The 23,001-nt window shown below is 37.3% G+C and overlaps 1 protein-coding gene across 3 annotated transcripts in view; it reads left to right on the forward strand.

Annotated features, from left to right (window-relative positions):
• LOC124170723 (OTU domain-containing protein 5-B) overlaps positions 1-12,838 on the forward strand; it is a 34,058-nt gene extending 21,220 nt beyond the window's left edge. For 2 of the 3 annotated variants that reach the window (XM_046549611.1, XM_046549612.1), the window contains 5 exons: positions 946-1,102; positions 2,492-2,703; positions 3,142-3,267; positions 5,836-6,601; positions 11,478-12,838. In XM_046549611.1, coding sequence (XP_046405567.1) covers positions 946-1,102; positions 2,492-2,703; positions 3,142-3,267; positions 5,836-6,601; positions 11,478-11,656 — 1,440 coding nt within the window. In that variant the 3' untranslated portion in view covers positions 11,657-12,838. The remainder of the gene's footprint in view (positions 1-945; positions 1,103-2,491; positions 2,704-3,141; positions 3,268-5,835; positions 6,602-11,477) is intronic. The other variant, XM_046549613.1, reaches the window with a different exon arrangement.
• The last annotated feature ends 10,163 nt before the right edge of the window (positions 12,839-23,001 follow it).

Here is a 23,001-nt window from a genome sequence, read left to right on the forward strand (position 1 = left end):
TCACAACACAATTTAATATAAAAATAAAGAAGAAAGGAAAAAAAAACCTTTTCCAAACATGGCGTCACCTTTAACAGACAAAAATTAACCCTTAAAAAACAGCGCCACCTCTGATACAACAAAAAGGAACCCTTACAACAGTGTCACCTCCAACAGAATAATTTGAACAAAATAACAAATTGAGACAAGGCGCAGGACGTTGCCTTCAAGTAATGCCCGTAATTGATAAACTTTTGAGATAGAAAGTTGCACTAATAGTCCACGAAATATGGTCCTTTTTCTGATAATTCAATGAGAGTGGTTTCAAATTTTTAAAATACGCAAAGCCAAAAAATGCATAGGGAGTCAATGGCTTTAAAAATGTGTGAATCATAAGAACACGTGGCGACGGGAATTCTTAGTTTTGTTTAGCGAGAACAAGTCCTCTGGGAATCTTGGGTGTCGGATGAAGGGCCGAAGAGGTGATGATATCTGCTCCCAATATTGCCTGGAACACCAATATTCTACTGGGTTCAGCTCACTCTTGTAAAGGTCACTTTCCCATACCTCGACTGGATGTCCTCCTTGGTTCCACTTTGAAGGCAGACTCCCACTGTGAGTGTAGAACCACTCGCAGGTCTTTTTTTCTATCCAATCTACCTTCCTTATTCCCTGCGAGAGTCTCCCATAATTCCCCACTTTTTCCGTTGTCTGCTCTTTTGGATGTTCTTTTTCTTTCTTTTGGGAGTTTAAATAGAGACGACCCACTTCACTGGGGTGTCACTGGGCACTGTCATCACATTTGGCAACCCAAGTTACACAAATGAAAATACATTCTGTGGTATTACGTTAGAAAATATGTAAAAATAGAGACAAAGAACAAAAATAAACTCTTCTTGCCAAAATCGCAAAAATAATTTTCATTTTCAAAGTAAATAATGATTTGATTTTCTCATCTTCTTTCAGGTTTTAAATAAAGACCATTATAAGCAATACATGACTGAAGATCTTGATGCATATGTGGCCCGCAAACGAAATGACTCCGTGCATGGAAACCATATTGAGCTTCAAGCCCTGAGTGAGATGTTCAACAGGGCTATTGAAATATTTTGCTACAGCATAGGTGGGTGTTTTTTATATCTATACCATAATAGTTTAATACAGCTAAACATAAACACCTAAATTATTTATGGTTTAATGAGATTACTCGCCTTTCAACTATTACTTCAGTCATTACCCCCAGAAACTCACCTAATCTCTGTTCCAGCTCTTGTTCACCTCAAAACAACTATTTATCAGTATAGAGAGCCAGAAGTTACAACCGAAAAGCATGACATAAAAATCAGTGCAAAAACTTCTAAGGAAATTATTATGGATGGATTATGTCTCTTTTGCTTTTCCCTTTCCACTTTATTGGACCAGATAATCTATTCTCTATTGAAGTTGCTCTATTACTGTGGTTGTAGCAAACATGCTCCTTTCTTGGTCAGGCAAGATTTTTTTTTTTTACCTGCTCTATCTTGTTGGACTTGAAACTGATGTGTAGGTAAATGCTATTTTTATTACACTGGATCATAATGGAAGCTTTTTTTACATAAATTTGCACTCATGTGTCGTGTAATGTGCCAACAGGAATTTTCAACCAATCTTTTAAAGGCCAGCATCTATTTTTGTATTGAAAACAGAAAGGATATTCAGAAATTTCTTATGCTCGCAGACAAACAGTTTTTTTTGTTGTATTTTATGTTTTAGTTCCTGTCCCACGGGACTGTAGTACTTCTGCATTTTGTTGCCCTGCCAGTCCACTTTACATTTTGTAGTTCTTTTGAATTCAATTGTTGGTCTTTTTTACCAATTTTCGATGCTCACATTTTGATGTATTCCTGCCATGTTATATGTCACTGAATTATTCACAATACCTAGAGGCATTATTCAAATCAATTTTCGAAATTCGACCCTTTTGCAGTCCATCTATTTATTCATATGTATTCCTCTTTTCTCCTAATGGCACATACTTAAGAAAAGCCTTAGTATTGTGTTGAAAATAGGGCTATTGTAGTTTTCCCCTTTCTTAAGGATATTATATTTTTGGAAGGAAAAATAATTGCCAAATAAAACAACAATTTGAGGAAGAGGTCACCAAATTCTTTTGACAGATTTTCAAGACATGAATCATATGTGAGATAAAATTAGAATTAAATGAAAGCTGCCAAAAATGCATTGAAGGATGTCTTGTTAGGTTTTTTTGTTATAGCACTGTATACTTGTGTCGAGGATCCTGGTCTTATCATTGGCCTAGGCAAATGGTTCTTTCACTTGCGTAATATTTACGTTTTGATTGCACTTTTTAGTCACTTCACTAAGTATTACTACTATGTTTCTTGTTGGTATTTCCTTGAAATGGGGGAAAATGTGGGAATTTTATTTTCTATGAATTTTACTAGGGAATACAGAATCCGAATCATTGTTTCATAATAATCCAACTGTTATGAATGCCCTGTGTCCATTTCAGAACCAATTAATATTTTCCATGGATTAGCCAAGCCGGACAATGAACCTATTCGCCTCTCCTATCATCGAGGTGTACATTATAACAGCATTGTTGATCCATATAAAGCAACTATTGGTGTTGGTCTAGGTTTGCCAAATTTCACCCCTGGTCTAGCAGACACAAACTTAATGAAAGAAGCTGTCAGGCAAAGTGAAGAGTGTGTAATTGAACAGGTGAGTGGAAAAAAGCTTCAAAGAATATTTTCATATGTCAGTTTATTTGAACTCTTACTGTAGATCTACCTTTGGTACACATTTCTGTGGGCTTATTAGCTTTTAAGGCATTCCTATAAGCCATCAACTTCTGTATAGAAACTTCTTTTTAAACTATCAAAATATTTTATGGAAATTTGCTGCCAGCCCATTGTGAGGAATCGTTCTCAATACCCTGAACTCACTTTCCTGAGTTAGTGTGAGTTGAGCTCTATCATTGCCTTTGACTCCAATTTTCTTTAAAAATCAAGTGACTTAATAAATGCATTTTTTTAAATTAATGATATGTGGGTGATGAATGCACTCATTAATGTTTCTTTATTTGCAGTTATATTTTTTCTCAGAAAATGGTGTTGCAATTGACTTCTCTAATTTATTCTGTGCTGCGTTTGATTTCAGGCGATGTTGGAGGACAAGATAATGGCTACAGATTGGGAAGCTACGGATGAAGTGCTGACAGAGCAGGCTGCTCGAGAAAGTTATATTCAGTGGCTCAAAGACAATGAAAAGCGAAACAAGACAATGGTCAGTATGACAATTTTGTGGTTGTTTGAACATTTTTAATTGCATTTTAATTAATGCTTCATCGCATTAGAGAGAGTGGAAAGAGTTCTGATCCTCTCTTTGCATACGCCGTAGCACTACAACACTTGTCCTACTTATGAACTATTTAGTTTAAAATCTATTGAAGGGGTTATGCAATAGAATTTCAGCCGTGGAAAATTCTAAGGCCAAGTACGATAGGCACATAGTGTGACTCTTCCCAAGAGATTGAGCAATCATCTGGGGAATCTCAGCATCGTAGGAAAATGACCACGTCACAAGTAATTACGTCACATATTTCAGAAAACCATCCTCAGTCCTCCATCAGCCTGTGCCTCTGGCATTTTTTTCCATTTCTGAGATCACACAGACCATAAATCATTGTCTTCAATGGAAAATATCGAGTTACACGAGCAATCGACGCATGTTTCATCCCTACCCTGTCTCACTTAGTGACTTTTTTCGGAAAATGCTAGATGAGTTTGGGATAGAAGATGTCTCGATAGCTTCGTCAAATGGATGGCATGCACAAGAATTGAAAAAGAATGAGACCAAACGCAACGCATTTCTGAAGATATTTTAGTTTTTTCAGCTCTAATTGATTGTTGCTAAGTTTTCTAGGTACCTCTAGACTATACTAATATTCAAGATTGTAGAAACAACACAATTTTCAAAGAAATAAGCATATCATTAGCCCCCTCAAACAAGTGGAGACTGCCTAGAAACGCCAGCTGCATATATAACGTAGCTCACCTAGCTTCGCTTTGAAGGCAACATTGTCACAAAATAGCAAGATCTGACATATTTGTCCTCGACTCCCTCATTCGTAGTCTCGTTGTTTGAAAGACAGAGGGATCACGCTCCTTCCCCTCCACCTCTCCCTTACGCACTTCTGCTACTTACCCCTTCCTCTCGAGATCGCTGAGTGGTCGTTTTGTTCTGTTCCCACACCTCGTCGCACATGAAGTCAATGTTGTTCTAAACACTGTCAATTATGTCACAGATTGCACAGTTGTAATTTTATTTGTTGATAAAAATGTATTTCATTTTGTGGAAACGTTTTTATGGAGATAAGGAGAGCTCAACGTGTGCCATGTGCGTGCACTGTAGCGTGAAACTATCGTGAGGAAGTGCAAAATCCACCTCACCACAACTGAAGCATTTGCGGGTGAAACACAAGTCAGTTTGCGATGAAAAAGTGACAAAATTCAGGGAAACATGCATGAGGAAAGTTTGAGTACTGTCAAATAACTTGAAAGCTTATAAAAATGATTTTTAATGAGTTTAAATGTGTATTAAAATATAAATAGCATTCCTTTGATTGCATGTACTCAGAAGAAACTTGAATAATGACTTCGTTTTTTAGGAGGAAATTAAAATTGCATTTGGATCTGAAAATATACGAAGATCCTACACCTGCAATAAAGTATCCAATCCAGATCCGAATAAAATCCTGGATCCGTCCATCCCTAATTTTAATTGTTTTGATTGGAATATTATGCACAAATCCCCATTTGTAGCACTTGGAAAAGGAAAAGAACTAGTTACAGAGAAATCACTCAGCCATCTATTCTATAGTTCAGTCATCCTTTTCTCTATGAACAATTCATCTGGTTTGAGTAGTGTTTGCTCCTCCTGTCCCCTTAATGACAGCATGTGATCTCCCATCCCTAATTCTTTCCAGGGATATCCCAACCCAAGGGTGTCTTCTTTCTCATCACGGCAGTGCCTCTACCTCTAGTCCTTTCCAATATTTTGATCCTAGTTCTTACGAAGCAATATTAAAATATTCAAGACTTGTGGACCCAGCCTCTGACTTTAACCCTGTAAAGTCATGCTCTCCAAACTCCGTGTGCCAGAATAATGGCTTCAAATACGACCTTGAGCATGCATGCAATAAGTTTACCACCCCTCCCCTATGCAATGCTAGCAATATGTGCATCACAAGTTGATCAGTTTCATTGGAAACATAGATAAATTTTGTACTGAGGTGTAGAGAGCAACATAAAACGTCTGAGAGATAAGAAAAGAGAAATTTTTAAATAAACACCCTTAAAGTGTTCGCAGAAAGAAAACATGATGTATACTCAAGGGACTATTTTAAAGTATGATGTTCAGGCTTAAGTGTTTATCTTCTGCTCCTTCAAGTTGAATGTTGATTGCTGTTCAGCTTTTCCTCCCATAGGAGATACACTTTTGTAAGTTGTTCCCAGGCAAGTTAACTTTATTGAAATCCATATTGTGTGTAATAAAACGTTAACTTTGTATATCTCGTACTTGTTAGTGAACTCTCAACCGGTTTCATTGCCTTTCATACAATTCAAATTAAGGTTTGTGTTTTATTCAAGGATAGTTGGCATTTTCAATACATTCAAAGTCACCAAACAACTGCTTGAATTTAAAACTGTTTAAAATCTGTCATAGGCTTTGCAAGTCAATGAAACCTTTTTGGTGGTCAAAACCATCAACTTTGGCTTTGGCGAATTGAACCATAAAGGGAGCCTTTATTAGTAGTGTATTTGTCAGTCACAATACCTCTCTTTTTTACAGCAGCGCGCCTCTACAGCCACCACCTCAGCAAGTGTCACTTCAGCCGAGAATAGACCCACCAAATCTGGGGTCAACCAGAGGCTGAAAGAAAACTCTCCTGAACCCCATAATCGTCCAGTGCGATCAGCAATTGGCAACAGGAACCGTGAACCATCGCCTGATATTATGGGCCACTCTGCTAGACCAGGAATGAACCCCAGGCACAAGGATGCATTCCGATGCCCCCCCGGTTGCCCGTGTGGCACCAAACAATCTTATGTCCCTCTCCCTTCTTGCTTCTTTCAAAATTTATCTAGATCGGAGGACTATAATCTTGAGCCAGAGCCAGGGTCATCAAATTTGAACAGACCGTGGGGATCGGGGCTGATGGGAAAGGTGACAAAACAGAAGCCGTGCCACAGTAAGCAAGCAGCGATGGGAGGCTCGCCTATGAGGTCTGGCTCCCCCGAAGTTAGTGGCCACGAGACACATTCAGTGATGCATGCTCCATCAGGGCACCACTCCCCCTCGACTGCTACCACAAGTCACAACTTGGGGCCGGCAGGGCCATGTCACAGCCCCAACCTTCTTTCCTCGTGCAAACACTTCCGTTACTGCGTGCGGGATTATTCGGATGAGGATGAAGAGGAGCATGCCTTAGTGAACGCACCGCTGGATGTTGTCTCCCCTTGTGAGCCCGGTCCATCACGAGGGAGGAATGAGATGAGCATGGATTTCAGCAAGTCTTGCTACAATTTTCTCAACCAAGTGCCACCAGAAGTTCTGGGTATGTAAATTGGAGAGTGATGAGCTAAGGGAAATGCTCTACGTTTTACTTATTAGTTCAGCTAAATCATAATGGAAGAACTAAGATAAGAAGAACTATAAGAAGTGGTGCATACATATGGTATGTCATTCAGGCAGAGATAATTTATATGATGGAAAAGCGTATACTTCCTAACTAAGGTGTGATTACTTAATTGGTCAGCAGCTATCAAACATGATGTAATGTGATCTGGTTCTTTCCAGGCATATTGCATTATGGAAGGCTATAGTGTTTTCCATGAGGTGATTGGTATCTTGGTTGATGATGTTTGGAAACTTGAGTTTCATCCTCTTGGCCGATTTAATTAAAGCCTTGTAAATATATGTCAGGGTTCCCACTCAACCGTGAAAACCGTGAATAAGCCGTGAATTTTGCCTACCGTGAAAAAACCTGGAAAAAGCCGTGAATTTCGCCATGAAACCTTAAAAATATCTCAATCTTGATAATAATACTACAATTGACTGATCAAAATCGATATGTTAATCATGTTTCAAGGTCAGTCACGCGCAGACTCAGTCTACGCATTTATCTACACACGAACATTCGAAGTGTAGTAATTGGTCCGTACTATATGACGACACATTGACCGATATTTTCCATTTTAATGGCGGAAGTCTGTTATATTGTCTAAGTGTTTCAATGTCAGTGATAGCTTGGGATGGACTTGTATTCGAAAAAGGACGAATGAAATAACTTGCATTTCTAAAAGACCCAGAATAAACCATTTACGAAAACCATCTGATTTGTAATTCGAAGTTCAGTTCCCACACAAAATGAGGGCACATGCCATATGCTTCGATATATGAGTTTGCCATTGGTATTTTACTTACGGAAACATTTATACGGCAAATAGACCTATCAATTTATGGCAATAGCTCTCAATAGACTGCGCTCACCTCATTTGAGTTTATGTGAATAATAAAATGAATGTGAAAATAGCGTGTTTAAGCAGGTATTTATTTTGTCTTCATATATTTCAAACCAAGTGCATTATAATTATTTGAAAATGATTTATTAAAAGGTGTCCAGACAGAAGAAGGTCCTAATGGCATTCGCATATTAAAGGAGGCCATGGTATTCGACGTCCGGGCAAGACCGCGGTTGGGTTGGGCCTTAAATCGGCCCTGAATTTTGCAAACAATAGGTGACGTCATAACAGATACCACTTTTCATTTCTGTGTCTGTCATGTATGTTAATTTTTAGTTAATATACGGCCAGTTATTGTCTTATTGTTGGCTTATTAACGGACCGTGAAAACCTGAAAAAACCGTGAATTTCATTATTTAGGTAGAGTGGGAACCCTGTATGTGTAATTTCCTTTTGGTGCCAGAGCACAACTTTGCATTTTATATCAGTGAAGATAACGAAAACCAACTTTATAGCCTGATGATCACATCATCGGTCTACTTGTGAAAAGGGATTGACATATCTGATTTAAAAACTACAGAAAGGCTCCCATGCTTGAAGAAATTGGCTATTACACTTTTGGATTTTCAAAAAAGACAAACTTCTGATTGGAAACGAGTGCTTTGACCTGGGAAAACTGCATCTGAAATAATGCGTTTTAAACAAAATTTTGATTCTCACAGCTGCAAAATGAGTGCTTGTCGATAAAAGACATCGGTAGAATTACTATGCATGGTGGTTGGAGCTCAATGAATGAAAAAGTTGGCAATCGTATTTCAAGGAGGAAAATGAACAACAATCTCTTTAATGTGCCACTCATTTTTCATAAAAAAAGCATGTTTCCTCAGATAGATTTTAAGTAATTTTGGGTATGCTAAGCACACAATGTGAACTTCTACCCACTACCATTCCTCTCCTAATTAAGACCAATAAGTTGAAGGAATACACATTGTACATTGATGCCATGATAATGAAATACATATCTTGCAGAAGAAAACTGCAACTCAGTTAACTTGCTCTTGCGGGATTAGCGTGAAAACAATCAGGCTCTGAGATGGCAATCAAACATATTCATATTCAAACATATGGCACTTACATAGCCATATTTTCAGTCATGCAACTTTAAAAAATAGAAATTTTGAAAAACTCTGGAAAACCTTCCTTTGTTTGGATCATTCTGGTTTTTAGATTTCCAGATTATCAGCCTTCTACTGTAGGTGAATATTTTCAAATGTCCTATGTATTGGAAACTAGTAGTTTAAGGTGATGAATGTTATTTTTGAGGTTTAAAAAAAAAAGTCATCTTTTAGCCTCTGATTTTTACATGTATTTTACTGCAGCCATCTCCTGTTTTGTCCAAGGTAATTAAATTAAGTATTTAATGTGTTTGATAAAATATTTGTAGTATCATTGAAAGTAATTAGAGATCACTGATGGCGAGCATGATAAGAATCCTGGCCAAGGCCTTGTAGGAAACTTTTCAACTTTTCTTTGGCAAGATCTCAAGGTGATGTGTGCCTATATAAATTACATATGTATTTAGAATTCCATTTGCCATTGACTCTAACTTGTAAAGAATATCCTTATCAGGTTATACCTTTTGAAAAAGCAGAGGTAATTTGATGTAGAACATGGTGCATTTGCTTCTTTCTGTGATAGATGGTATTGATACAGTCCCTGGCAGAAAAATCTTACAAACCAGATGCTTAAAACTTTCGTACTCCCGATTTGGCAATGCTGTGGAACCACGCTCCTGCTGCATAGAACAATAAACATTCCAAGTGTCAAGCAAGGGCCCTCTTCCCAGCCAGTCAAAAAGTGTTTTGAAGCCCACATAGGAAGATGATTTGAGCCGCAATTTTTATGAACGTAATGATGGGGATATCTAGCTATTGTGCATAAAACGTTAATAGTAGAAATTAAATTGCATTGTGGAGCAAGGAATTCACTAAAGTTATTGTGCAAATATGTGCAAATAGAATTCATGCAAATATGGTTATTTGCCATGATTAAATCATAGCAAATGAAATTCACTAGGAAACTTAAATAGTACGAGAAAGAAAGTATTTATTATTTATTGTAAGTATTGAATTACACATACTTAGAATCTGTCCAAAATTAGGCAACAAGCCAAGTAATTTACCACGTTAGCGCCAATTAAAAATAAAGATAACCACAAGGGAAAAATATTACCACTCCTTCTGGTAAACGCAATTAAATAAGTACACATTAAACATTGTGTAAAAAGTCTTATAGAAAGTGAAAATACCTTGTTATAAAGTATCAAACTTCTCGGCAATTTCTAAAGGATCTTTGTTTAATTTTGCTTTGAACATTTGTGAAAAATTATTTTTGCAAAAAAGGTATAAGAACAATTGAGAGAAGGTATTACTAATTTCTGCATTTTAAAATGATAGTAATAATGAAATAGGCTGTAAAAACAGACTTCCAAAGGCGTCCCTGTGGAGCAAAACCGGATAAAATGGAGAAAAACAGAAAAAATCTGAAAAAAAATTTTTTTGCAACTTTCCGCACAGCAAACAGGTGAAGACTGTTGACTGACCCTCTCCCATACCCTAACACCGGTGGCTGGCTCTCAGGGCAGAATATAACGCTAGAGGGAATCGTGACGTAGCCCTTACGTCCTCAGTCACTTGGTAGCGACTGCCATGACGTAGACCAGGGTTCCCACTCAACCGTGAAAACCTTAAAACCGTGAATAAGCTGTGAAATTCTTCTACCGTGAAAAAACCTGGAAAAGCCGTGAATTTTTCACGTAACCTTAAAAATCTCTCAAACTTGATTTTAGAACTACGATTGAAAGAGAAAAAGAAAAATTGAAATGTCGATCATGTTTCAAGGTCAGTCATGCAAAGACACTGTCTAACTATTTATCTGCAAACGTATATTCTAAGCGCATTTGTTAGTCCGTGTGCCGTGATGGCACATTGACCTTAAGCCTGTACCGAAGCCAGAAGACTTGTAATAGATGTATACCAAATAGGTAGATGGTAACCAAAGTGTTTATTAACCCTGGCGAAAATTCAGACACTTCTTAATTTCCCTGGCACCCTAGTCCCTCCATTTTCCCGCTCACAAACTTAAGCCGGAGCTGAATTTTGCTAGCAACGTCAACTTTCATTGCTGCATTTGCATTCACGGCGTCTGTCACGTTTGTAAAATTTTTAGTTAGCATGCGGCCGATGATCGTTACGCGATCAATATATCTGCCTAAAATAGTTTATCTAAAAACCGTGAATTTGACGACATCTAGACTGTGAAAACCTGGAAAAAACCGTGAATTTTACATTTCAGTTTGGGTGGGAACCATGGTAGACGTTATGTCATGAGCACGGAACTTGTTAATTGGTGAGGAACATTAAAGGGCTTACTGTCACCCAATATTCAAAAGACTTGGTATACTTCCTCTTCCATGTTTGTATGTACTAGCCGTAATTACCTGTGTATAATGCAATTATTAATTACTTTTGCTTAAAATTCAAATATTCATAATCATGGTACCAGAGGTAAGGCTAATTTCCATTCGCATTACTACCTAAGGGGTTTCCTTGGGTCTGAAATATATTGGTATAAAATTGTACAATAGATTGCCCTTTGGGTTGAAGGAAATCCAATCTAATATTTTTTTTAGAAGAAAAGTAAAGGATTTTCTGCTAGAAAACCTCTTTTATTCTATAAATGAGTATGTACTTGGAAGTGGAACGAGTGATTCATTTTATTTATATTTTATTATTTTACAATTAAGGTATATTTGGCGCACTTGGTATTTTTATATTATTTAATTTATTGGATGCGTCTTGTGTGTAATTTTTTGAAGTGCCTTATCAATGCAGAATGCTGTAATTGATCTTTGGGCAGATAAAATAATAATAATTTTCAATGACTTATTTTATGTCTCAAACATTTCAGGATTATCGGGGTGGGAAGATGATGCCAAGGTGTTGGCTGAAGTCCTGGCAACATCTCAAGAGGAGTACTTGGACTCCTTAAAGAAATCTACTCCCAAGGATTCCTGTGAAACAGTTGATGAAGAACCTTCAGTATCTCCTGAAGATAATAACCCTTCTAACTTATATGAATGCAGCTAACATTAACCTAAAATTGTAAATATAATATGTATATATATGTATGATATATCAGAGTAATATATGAATACATAGCTGTAAACTTACGTTCCTTACACACCTGATCGTGATTTTGAGGTGAAAAAATTAAATTCCTTGTATGAACTTACAGACTAAAAGATAGTAGAAAAAATATTATTGCATTTTCCTTATTTTCCCTTATCTTGTAAATTTCTCCAGGTACAGACCAAGTCTTTTTTGGTAAAGAACTGTGATCTCAAGGTTTGTGAAAAAGAGATGTCAATGCCTGTTTGCGTGATGCCTTGTAATTCAGTTCCTGAATTGCAATAAGTATTATTTTGAAGTGATGGTAGTTGTATTTATAAAATGATTTACCTATTCTTTTTTATAAAATTTAAGAGACCTATCATGTAAAGAGGCGTTAATTAGCCATGTATATAACTCTGCATGATATTTGAAAGACAGTTTCTGCATAAGTACTACTGTGTATTAATTAAGAAGGATTGACCTCATCAGGCAAGATGTCTCCTTATCAAGGGTAAACCTTTTGTCTGGCAGTGATTTCTCTTGTTCCATATCAGAAGCTAATGAACAGAAACGGATTCAGAATGCAATCTTGGTGTCACAAATAGTTTTCTAAGATATAATTATGAATTTTTATCATTTAATGACAAAGATAGATGTGAATAAAACTATTTCTGTATTGAAAATTGTGACCACATTAATATCAATAGGGCAGACAGTATGTCATAAGCTTGGTTCTTAATGCTACAGTTGTTGGTTGATTTCATTGGATTTAAATTTAGCAGTAAGTTGCCAAGTATCTTCCATGAATTAAAGGTCCATTCTGTAATTTTTGTCTAAATTTTAACTGTTGTTTCCTTGGATCTCATGATGCCTGGCTATTGCCACAATGAAAATTCGAGTGAAGGACTCAAGTTTGTAATTAATGCATAGCTCAGTACGATGGTTCTCTCCTGTGTGCTGAAATATATCGTTTTTAGTCTTCGGTTTTAGGAGGAAATTTATTTTTCTTTTGATTATAATTACAATGAAAAGAGTAATTCTGTGACCGAATTGGAAGAAGGCAAGGTGTGTAAGTATAGCAATCGTAGATGTAAGTATATAATTTCTCAAGTGTTTTAAATTGCAAATATTTCTTATAATAAATCAAAGAATCTTTAACTTTATTTTTACATTATCATCCTGTGGATATAAGATTCAAACTAGCATATATCTTCTCAGTGTAATACTTGCTTTAATTAAAGGCACATAATTATTCAAACACGGATATTATTTCTGACGTCATCAGTGATGTTGCCTTTACAGACTAAAAAGTTATTTCAGAACAGGAGATATTTTTTTCATGCTGTCATGATTGATTATTACAAGTGTTCTTGCAATATAATCTCATAATCAGTGAATAAACTATTGAATTTGATCGATTCAAACTCAGACCCATGTGAAATTAAACGTCAAACAGCTGGTCAGGATTGCCTAGTGCTCATTTGTTTGAGTAAATTGTGCAAATGTAGTGCAGTGAAGAGAAGTCGGTTTGACATGGTTGACAGGTGGCAACACTTAGCAGTGGTAACAGCATGAATCATTTGTAATGAGGTACCTACGGATTAGCTAAGGATCTCTTGAAAACAAATAACTTTGATATCATAAAACCATTTTTGTCTTGCAGTATCATTAATCCTTAGACTGCGGGAATGTTTCGAAATGTTTTGTTTTTCTGGGATGGTTGGGGTGAGTTAACCCTATTACTGCCAGCCCATTTCAGGTGGGATGTACGAAGGCTGCCAAGGATATTTTCTGGAATTAGCAACATTTCAGGTTTAAAAATTTTGCAACTACTTAATTTTATTTAATACGTCTAGATTTTTTTCCTAATTCTTAAGATATATTTACATCTTATAACCATAGATAGATTATGGGGGTTTACATAAATTACAGCCGTTGAAAAGGCCACAATCACGAAAAAAAAGTGAAATAATTTGGGCCGATAAATCGGCCCGCGGCAGTTTTCGCTCAACCAGCGATGGCCGATATATCAGCCCAGATGCAGTAGAAGGGTTAAGCTGTAAAAGCAATCCCTGCAGTGAGGGAAAGAGCACTTAGCCCCAGGTAGCAATAAAAATTTTGGGAAACTGAAGAAGGTAGTCGAGCAATGGTCAAAAATTTAAGAACGTTTTTCCCCAGTCAGCGTACAAAATGTATAAAAACGTTCATGCAGTCTAAGTGTTAATCAGTTCAGTTTGTCCAATCCAAGGCCCTTGAATGCTTATTTTTAACTGTGAATTTGAATGTACGTAGTGTTATCCAACTTTTAGCTCAACAACCAATCCATCCAACCAGTGGCATGTATGAAGGCATCATGGAGGGTTCTAGACCTTTGACCCCTTTAACCAACTTTTAGACCTTTGTCTTTTGAAACCGTGTAGAAAATATATAACTTGTTCTTTTTATTTTTCTTCGTTTGGCTACTGTTGTTATCTCATCCCTTGGCATAATTTGATGAAACATTCTTGACTACTGTTTACTGGCAAATTATTTAATCCTTATCAATCAACAACCTGCACTACATAAATTCAATGTGTTCACTGCATCCTGCATATCTAGATATTATGTATCAGGAATGGAAATTACTTTTAAGGATATCCATATGAATTTGGTAAATAATGGAAATTTGCTGCAAAGTTATCAGTATTATCAAGGGAAGGAAGTGATTTTTTTTTGTTTCTTGCTAGTGGTAGAAACTAAACCTGCTGGAAGTTAGCTATTGTTGATTACCAGTATTGGTTTGAGAAAATTTATTACTAAATAGTGTTTAGCCCAAGAGGAACTTCATGCTGTATAGACAACTTCATATTAGATTTGTGCATTTAGCATGCAGCATTTTATCCTAACCTCAGTAAGTTCCAACAATAAACTTAATCTCCTCTACCATCAACCTTACGTTCTAAAATGTCATTAATGGGAATATTTTGATATCCTTACACGTGGACCACTAAATCCTGCCAATGGAGGAAGGTTTGCACATTATAATTCCCCCAGGAGCTGGTGTGGTGGGGGTTGCATGATACTAACTGTAGGGTAACAATACTATAGATGTTAAGAATCATTAGGGTAGCCTCACACAATATCTTCTGTAATTTTTTTCTCCAGATTAAAAGGCCTTCACAAGTTAATGAGAGGGTCATGTCTAGTTTGGGGCCCATAGTTTGGAGACTTGTGGCCTAGAGTGTGAAGAGCAATAAATTTCCAATCCAGTTTCCAGTTAAGCAGCTCTAGATTAAGAGGACGTCCCAGATAGCCTTCACTAATGTGATTTCCAGGGATATCATCAGTTCTGTTGTACTATTTATACAGAATAATTATCATTAACTGAAGTTGGGAATCCTGGATCTCAAAGCAGGTTTTTAAATTTTAATTTTTATTTCTAGTTAATTAGATAATTTTCAAGAAAAAATGTTTTGCTGTCAAGCAACTTATTACTATAAAATTGTTTATTAATAATATGCATCTTAATTTCAAGTGTAAGTAATGGCATGAATTTCTACTCGAGGGGGTTTACACCTGCAATTAGCCCCACTAGGGTAGGATTTGTAGATGAGCAGACTTAACACTTCTTGGTCCGATGCCCTTTGAATTTGACTAGTTCTGAAGGCCGGCCTTTTTTTTAATTTTACGCAGAAGCTACAAGTATACCATTAAACTCACACAGCTCGAGAACTTGGGCATTTTTTGGCATAAACATATACATGTCTTTATAATGAACATATATTTTTAATGCATATATTTTTATTTATTTTTTGCATGAACGATAACTCGGTCAAACAGTCCAAAATAACTCCGTAGAGGGGAGTGACAAATTATAATGCAAAAACACGTAAAAATACGTGACCGGACCACTACCACTGGGTGAGGAAACACGTAATTTTACGTGAACAGACCACAATGTGTTAACCAGAGAAATAATGGTTACCTACCTTAGAAAAGGTCATTGCAAAAATTGTTTAAAGGTGATTTCCATTGAAGGTGATTTCACTGAAACTGAACTTCCTGAGCAATAGGGTAGTTTCCTTCATCAAAGAAAACTAAAGGCATTGATTGCAATTCCTTACCCACCATTAGTGTATTCATAATATACAAATTATTTGGTTTTAGAAATACCGGTTTAGACTAATGGCAAGGGTCAATTTTATCCTCATTTGAAAAAGGCCAGATTGGCGCCCATGCGATGCCACTCCACGTGACGTCACAGGGACCTAGTTTTTACATGAGTAGATAGGAGTTTTACATCGTCTGAGGTTACCAATGCATGCATGAGGCACAGAGCTCAGGGAAACATGTCTTAATAATCACCTATTAAAACTGGCTAAGGTCTGAAAGTTTTCCTCGTTTGATAAGGTATTAATAATCCTTATTTAAGCCAAGTGCTACCAGCTAGCATGGTACTCTGTGACCTGCTAGCATCCTGCGTCGTATCAGCACTCAGAGCCTCGCCCCAAGGTCACCTCACTTGCGGCAGCGGGAGTTTTCCTGGCATTCATACTTAGCTGTCTCCTTTTTGCGCGCTTGAAAATTTTCACTTTTCATTTAACCGCGAAAAATAGATATCGTCATTTAAAATTCTAAAAGCGTGAAATACGTACTCCAGGTGTAATAATCTTTCGATTTAGGCAATAAAAAAATAACTGGAAACCACCCCACCCTATATGGGCATAATTTGACCCCCTCCTACCCTGGCCACAACCAGGGATGGCAATAGAACCTAAATGAAAGTCGAAACCAGTAAAATTTCAGTACCAGAAGTGAAATGTAGAAACAAAATGAGTTTAAACCCTGGGAGCGAAACTCGGGGATGAAACAAAATCGGAGTCAAAACTACTTTGGGTCAAAACTAAACTAAAACTCTGGGACAAAACGAAACGTAGATAATGTTTCACACCAGAAGGACCACATGATTCATCTTCCAACAGCTTTCCCAGAAATTGCCGCCAAAAATGGGGGTGACTCTCTTACACAAACTTCTTATCCCCTCTCCTCTCTCATCCTCCCCTTCACCAGTTGCAAGTCCAAGGGGAACTGAGTGGCCTTGGTTTCAGCATGAGTCAGTCATCTGAAACCCTACGTAAAAAACAAGCAGCAGGCAAGGGAGTTTCTCCCTTAGTGATGTATTTTTAAAATGCTCCTGTTTGCTTTTCTTACTTATAAGCATTGCGCCGTCACATCGGTACCTCAGAGGTGAACATGGAAAAAATTGCACGGGGTTTTTCGCTCCGGAGGGCATGCTAAATTTACTGCCATGAGTGAGCATCCCGCAGCATTTATACTGCGAATAGCAATCGCATATCAAACATAGAGAAATGCATAGTCTTGAAGGACAATACCTGGTTAATAGTCGAAATCTGTCATGCCAAGTAATTTCCATTACTCTAAGGACCAGATTTTTCAAAAATCATCTTCAGATGCCATTATGAGGATTATTGCAACTGAAAATTATGCAGGTGTCAATACCTGCGGTTTAAAAATTCTGAATGAGTGTGTACATTGTTGGACTAAATAGTGGATAGAAGAAATCAGAAATGCTTGTAAGTGATGTGCGCTGAAGGAGAGGTAGAGGGGAAAGAGCGTGCTCCCAAATTTTATCAATAATTTTTAATTTTTCTACAGTTTTTGTATCTATAATATCTAAAATGTTCATTTTCCTTTATTACAAAGTATAGAAATGAAATTTAAGGCTCCAAAATGCATTTAAAATGGATAATGGAAAAATTTTACACTGGAGAATACCCCTCCCAGGTTATGACCCCCCCCCCACCAAATTTTATGCTGTACTGAGCTGTGCTTATAATATATTATTGTATTTTAGTATGTATTATCATATTATTATAGTATAGTATCATATTTTCAGCATCGCAAAAAAATGAAATGTTGTTAATCCTTAAAGTGGCTCTCCAAGGAGTCTATTTCACCAGCTTAAGTAGTGAACAAAAGTAGTAGGAAACTAATGAACAAAAAACAATGAATTTAATCCGCACCCGGTGTAATGTCTGTGACCAAGAAGACCAAATTTGATTGTAGACGTGAGGCAATTAATACCTTTCAACAATGTAAACCGTCGCTGCTATGCCTCAGTGCTGTGTCAGCGGCAATGGCTTTGTACGAATTAATTTCAACATTTATGTTTAATCACTTAACAAGTGATTAAATATTATTTATGGAGATATTTGTTTAAATGGCATTAAATTAGATTTATATTGACATTCCATCATCTTTGGCAAGGCAAGATCGGAGAAAAAATAATGATCATGCTTGAAAAGAAATTGCTTAAGAAAAACTGTGAATGAAAATCAAGTAAATATAACATGCCCCCTGCGCCAAAAGTTACACAAGAGTACAACCTAGTGTTTTAAGAGTAATTTGTATTGAGATAGAGAAGACATTTCCATGAAGATCAATGCATTTCTTACGGAAAAAAAGTTTAGCATCGATGGTTTATAAAAGACTACCACGGAATTGTTTGCATCTGTATTTCTAAATATTTTGCATGGCTCAATACCTCACCAAGACCTATTATTGGGCCAAGAATCTTTGAAATATCTCTCGGGGGCTGTTTCACCAGTCTTATTGTCTGCCATGCCCTTTCCAATTGATTCATCAAAGCATCAATATATTTTCATAGATACAATGTGATAGCTTTGAATCAACTCATATTGATAGCATTTCCTGTCCAGGGTTTCGTTACCACTTCTTTATTTACCTACAGACCAGTGTTTAAGCAGGCTGAGTCACCTCACTTTTAAAATTAGCCTGAAATCTCAGCTTGGAGGACAGGGGCCAGTCTGAGTATAAAGCACATCACGGTGAATAAATGAATGGGAAATAAGGAAAAAAATTCTTGCAAACCAAAATTGAAACATATGTATTTGCCATTATAAAATAAAATTTAATTTTTGATAGAAAGACACGCTATAAAATATGAACAATGGGAGTGAGGCAAATGGAAGAGTATTAAATTCGTGTGGGTAAACTATGTGCCAAGTAGGCACACTTTCTCTTTTCAGATCGGTCTGAGTTCAGATTTTGATTGGTAAAGGTAGTGATTCATCAGAACTTATTATGATGTAAATTATAACTATGAAATATTAGATAACATGTTTACTGTAACTTTCTTTGGTTGCAGCACCAAGCAGAAAAAAATACAAAGTTTTCATCAGATTTTGATATTTTTAAGATGCAGAAAACAAACACCGATTGGATACATGGACAAACATTAAAAAGGGTACTAGAGAGAATAAGTGAGGTGGCCACTTCACTGATTCTCTATGGTACCCTGGTATTCCTCTTGTGTGTAAAACCATTTTTTATTCAATGTAACAAATGACGTATGTAGGTATATACAATATAAATATTATAAAAATATGCTTAAATATGTACAATAATTATTGATTTTCTGTACAGATCACAATATTGTAAAATGGCAACTTCTCCTTTATGTCAGTATGATTGCATTGACTTAATCATTTTAAGCATTAAATCGTATGCAGAAATATTTTTTACAAAAATACATAGGTAAGTTTAAGAAAAAAAGCTACAATAAATTGATTCTGCCACATTAATTTTGTAAAAGTACAAATACCTTCAGTCCTTTTAAAATTACTAATATCACAAAATCCTAATGATACAGTGTCATAGTCAAAAACTAGTCTCCCAGCTATTCAGTACAGCAGACTCCCGATTATCCGGCTGTGGTTTATCCGGGTTATTGATTATCCATGCATGATTTTCACTCTCGCTCAATTGTTCCCGCGATCTTTATGAAAAAATACAATCGGACGCAAAATCATCGGAATTACTGCATTAATGTTAGGATACACCGGGCTTATTATTCCCGTTAAAATCCCCCTCGTAAAATGGAAGCGATCGCGCGCTAGCTGCATTCACGGGAGCACCGTGTCCCTATTTTCCAAGCCTCGCAGTGCCCGACTGCACTCCGTGATCACGGATACACGTCCTGCAGTAGTTGTAACCCGGGCAACTTGTGCGGATGCGACTACGTGGCGTGATGCCTGACAGTGTAGTTTCCGACATCGAGCAGTGGTTATGAAGCATTCGCGTAAACCACTTCTCTCTATCCGTGATCGCACAGCCACGGATACGAGTGCAACCCTCTTATTGCTGCTAAAAAGATCGCGAACTGGTGAAGAAAGCTCTCATTGAGTCTGGGAAGCACTCTAAAATAACAGAATAATTGAATAAGTAATAATATATTCTTTGTTTTACGTAAATTATGAACATTGCAAGACACTTAAGTGAAAGTTTTGGTTATCCGTGTTTTCCGATTATTCGTGCCGTCTCTCCCCATCATTAGCCGGGATAATCGGGAGTGTACTGTAATAGCAAAAATGACTAGTTGTGATAATACAACAATAAATAGAAATTGGTACATGTTAACAAAATATGTACCTACATATATTAATACAATATTGCCAGGAAAGTAAAAAAAATACAAATACTTCACAGCCATAAAATTTCACCCGTACAAAAATATTCTCAGAAGAGCAGAATGTTCCACTCATTTCAGTAATAGTTCATATTTAATTATTGCAAAATAGTGATTAGTTATGATGATGCATCAGCATACAAAAGTAGGTACATGCTAATAAAATAAGTACCCAATTTTATAAATACAATATAGCCAGGAAAATAAAAATACAAAAACTTCACAGCCATAATATTTCTTCAGTACTAAAATATTCTCAGAGGAGCAGACTTTTCCACTCATTTCACTTATCGTTCACATTCAGTGATGGCAAAAATGTGACTAGTTATGATAATACTACAATAACAGAAGCAGATACATGTCAATAAAGTATGTACCTGCTATTATTAATACAATATAGCCAGGAAAATAAAAAACTTCACAGCCATAACATTTCTTCAGGACTAAAACTTTTCAGCTCATTTCACTGATTGTTCACATTCAGTGATCGCAAAAATGTGACTAGTTATGATAATACTACAATAACAGAAGCAGATACATGTCAATAAAGTATGTATGTACCTGATATTATTAATACAATATAGCCAGGAAAATAAAAATAAAAAAATTCACAGCCATAACATTTCTTCAGGACTAAAACTTTTCAGCTCAGTTCACTGATTGTTCACATTCAGTGATTGCAAAACTGTGACTAGTTATGATAATACTACAATAAGAGCACCAGATACATGTAATAAAATATGTACCTGCTATTATTAATACAATATAGCCAGGAAAATAAAAATCTTAACAGCCATAAAATTTTTTCAGTACCAAAATATTCTCAGAAGAGCAGACTTTTCCATTTCAGTAATTGCTCACATTCAGTAACTGCAAAAATAACACTAGTTATGATAATAATACAACAACAGAAGTACAGCGGACTCCCTATTATCCAGCTGTGGTTTATCTGGGTTGCGGATTATCCGTGCATGAGTTCATGGTCGTAATGTAAATGCTAAGTGATCGTCAATTGTTACCCAAGAAAGGAGACGACGCCAATCTTGGCGGCAGTCTCTCGGATGCTATAATCGTTGTCACATAATTCCATTAGACATGACATTGGCGACGAGGATGCCTAATTTTATGGAGCGATTTGTTACTGGGGAGGATAATTTGGAGTCCTATGAAGATAGGTTGTTGTAGTATATTCATAGTGCATGATCTTAAAGAGGGAAATGAGGAAGAGAAGAAGGCGATACTTCTTTCCTCGATTGTGAAGGAGACTTATGAAGTGTTACGCAATCTATGTGAGCCTAGTGGAATTAGTTTGGAGGAAATAACTGAAAAGTTACGTGAATACTTTTCTCCTAAAAAGTCAGTGATCGCTGAGGGACACAAGTTCATGAAGTGTGAGCAAACGGAGAGAGAGACTGTGAGAGAATTCGCTGCCAGATTAAGGAAGGAATCCCGCCACTGCAATGATGGAGCATTTTTGGACCGAGCCCTGCGGGACCAGTTGGTATGGTATGGTATTTGGAGGAGGCTGAGGTCACTTTCGCCATGAGGGAAGGGTGGAGAGAAACCAGGCACTGGTATTAGCCTGCTCTCGACATAAGGCGCCAAGAGGACCACGGCTTAACATCCCATCCGACAGACGGAGTGTTGCACTTGAAATGTCCTCCGCACAACACTCAAGCAGGGATCTGGCGGTCTCTGAAAATTCTCTGCCACTGCTGGGATTTGAACCCAAGCCCGCCGGGTGGGAAGCCAACACTCTAGCCACCATGCCAACCTGAACCCCCACCAGTTGGTTTTAGGCCTCAAAGATAGTAACATTGTACAGGCCCTATGCATAGCAGATGACTCCATATCCTTCAATAGGGCAGTGGAGTTGGCCGGCGCTAGAGAAAAGGCTTCCTAAAATGTGGCGGACTTTTCAGCAACGGCAGTTCCAGATGAGAGCCGCGCCGATGTCCATTTTGTATGCAGTGCTGGCGTCCACCATGGAGGGGGGGAGAAGGCCAGCACGGCTACAGAGGGAACCACAATGAAGCCGAGGTACACCGAGTCTCAGCGGGAGGTGGGAAAAAGTAATAGAGGGCCACCGAAGAGGAGCGAGAAGGGAGTCTGCTATTGCTGCGGGCGGGAGGGCCATTGGAGCAGCAGTTGCAGGTTCAGAGGGTCCAGGTGTGACCTTTACAAAAGAGTGGGGCACCTGAAAGCGATGTGCCCCTACTCAGGTATGGTGACGAATAAGGTTTTTCATCTAATTATTTGTGAAAATGGCTACATGGTTAGTGAGACGGGTAAAGTGGAAAGGGAGAAAGTAAACTTTGGAACAGAGGAAGAATTGCCGATGTTCAATATAAAGGAAATAAAACATAGAGACAAAGGTCCCTGGGTGGTCAAGATTAATGTAGAGAGAAAGGACATTTTTGTGGAGATAGACATTGGATCGGCGATCTCTACTGTGTCAGAGGAGTATTACAAAAGAAACTTTCTGAACTCCCCTTACAGAGTACTCATGTTAAACTGAGGTCGTATTCGAATGTGGTGATAGAGCCAAAAGGGATTATTTCAGTCACAGTAAATCATCGTGGTGTGAGCCACTGTTGTTGTTTGCTGTGGAAAATGGTGGGCCACCATTGTTGGGCAGGGATTGGTTTCGGACTTATGAAATTTGAACCCATAAATGGAGTTGAAATTGATACCATGGCTAGGGTGAATGAAATATGGGATGCAAACAAGGATTTGTGGAATGGAGGCTTAGGGCTACTAAAAGGGGAAACTGTGAGGTTGTACTTAAAAAAAGATGCAAAACCTATATTCAAAGATTCACGAGTCCTAGCTT

This window comes from Ischnura elegans, chromosome X (assembly GCF_921293095.1).
Source record: "Ischnura elegans chromosome X, ioIscEleg1.1, whole genome shotgun sequence".
NCBI lineage: Eukaryota > Metazoa > Arthropoda > Insecta > Odonata > Coenagrionidae > Ischnura > Ischnura elegans.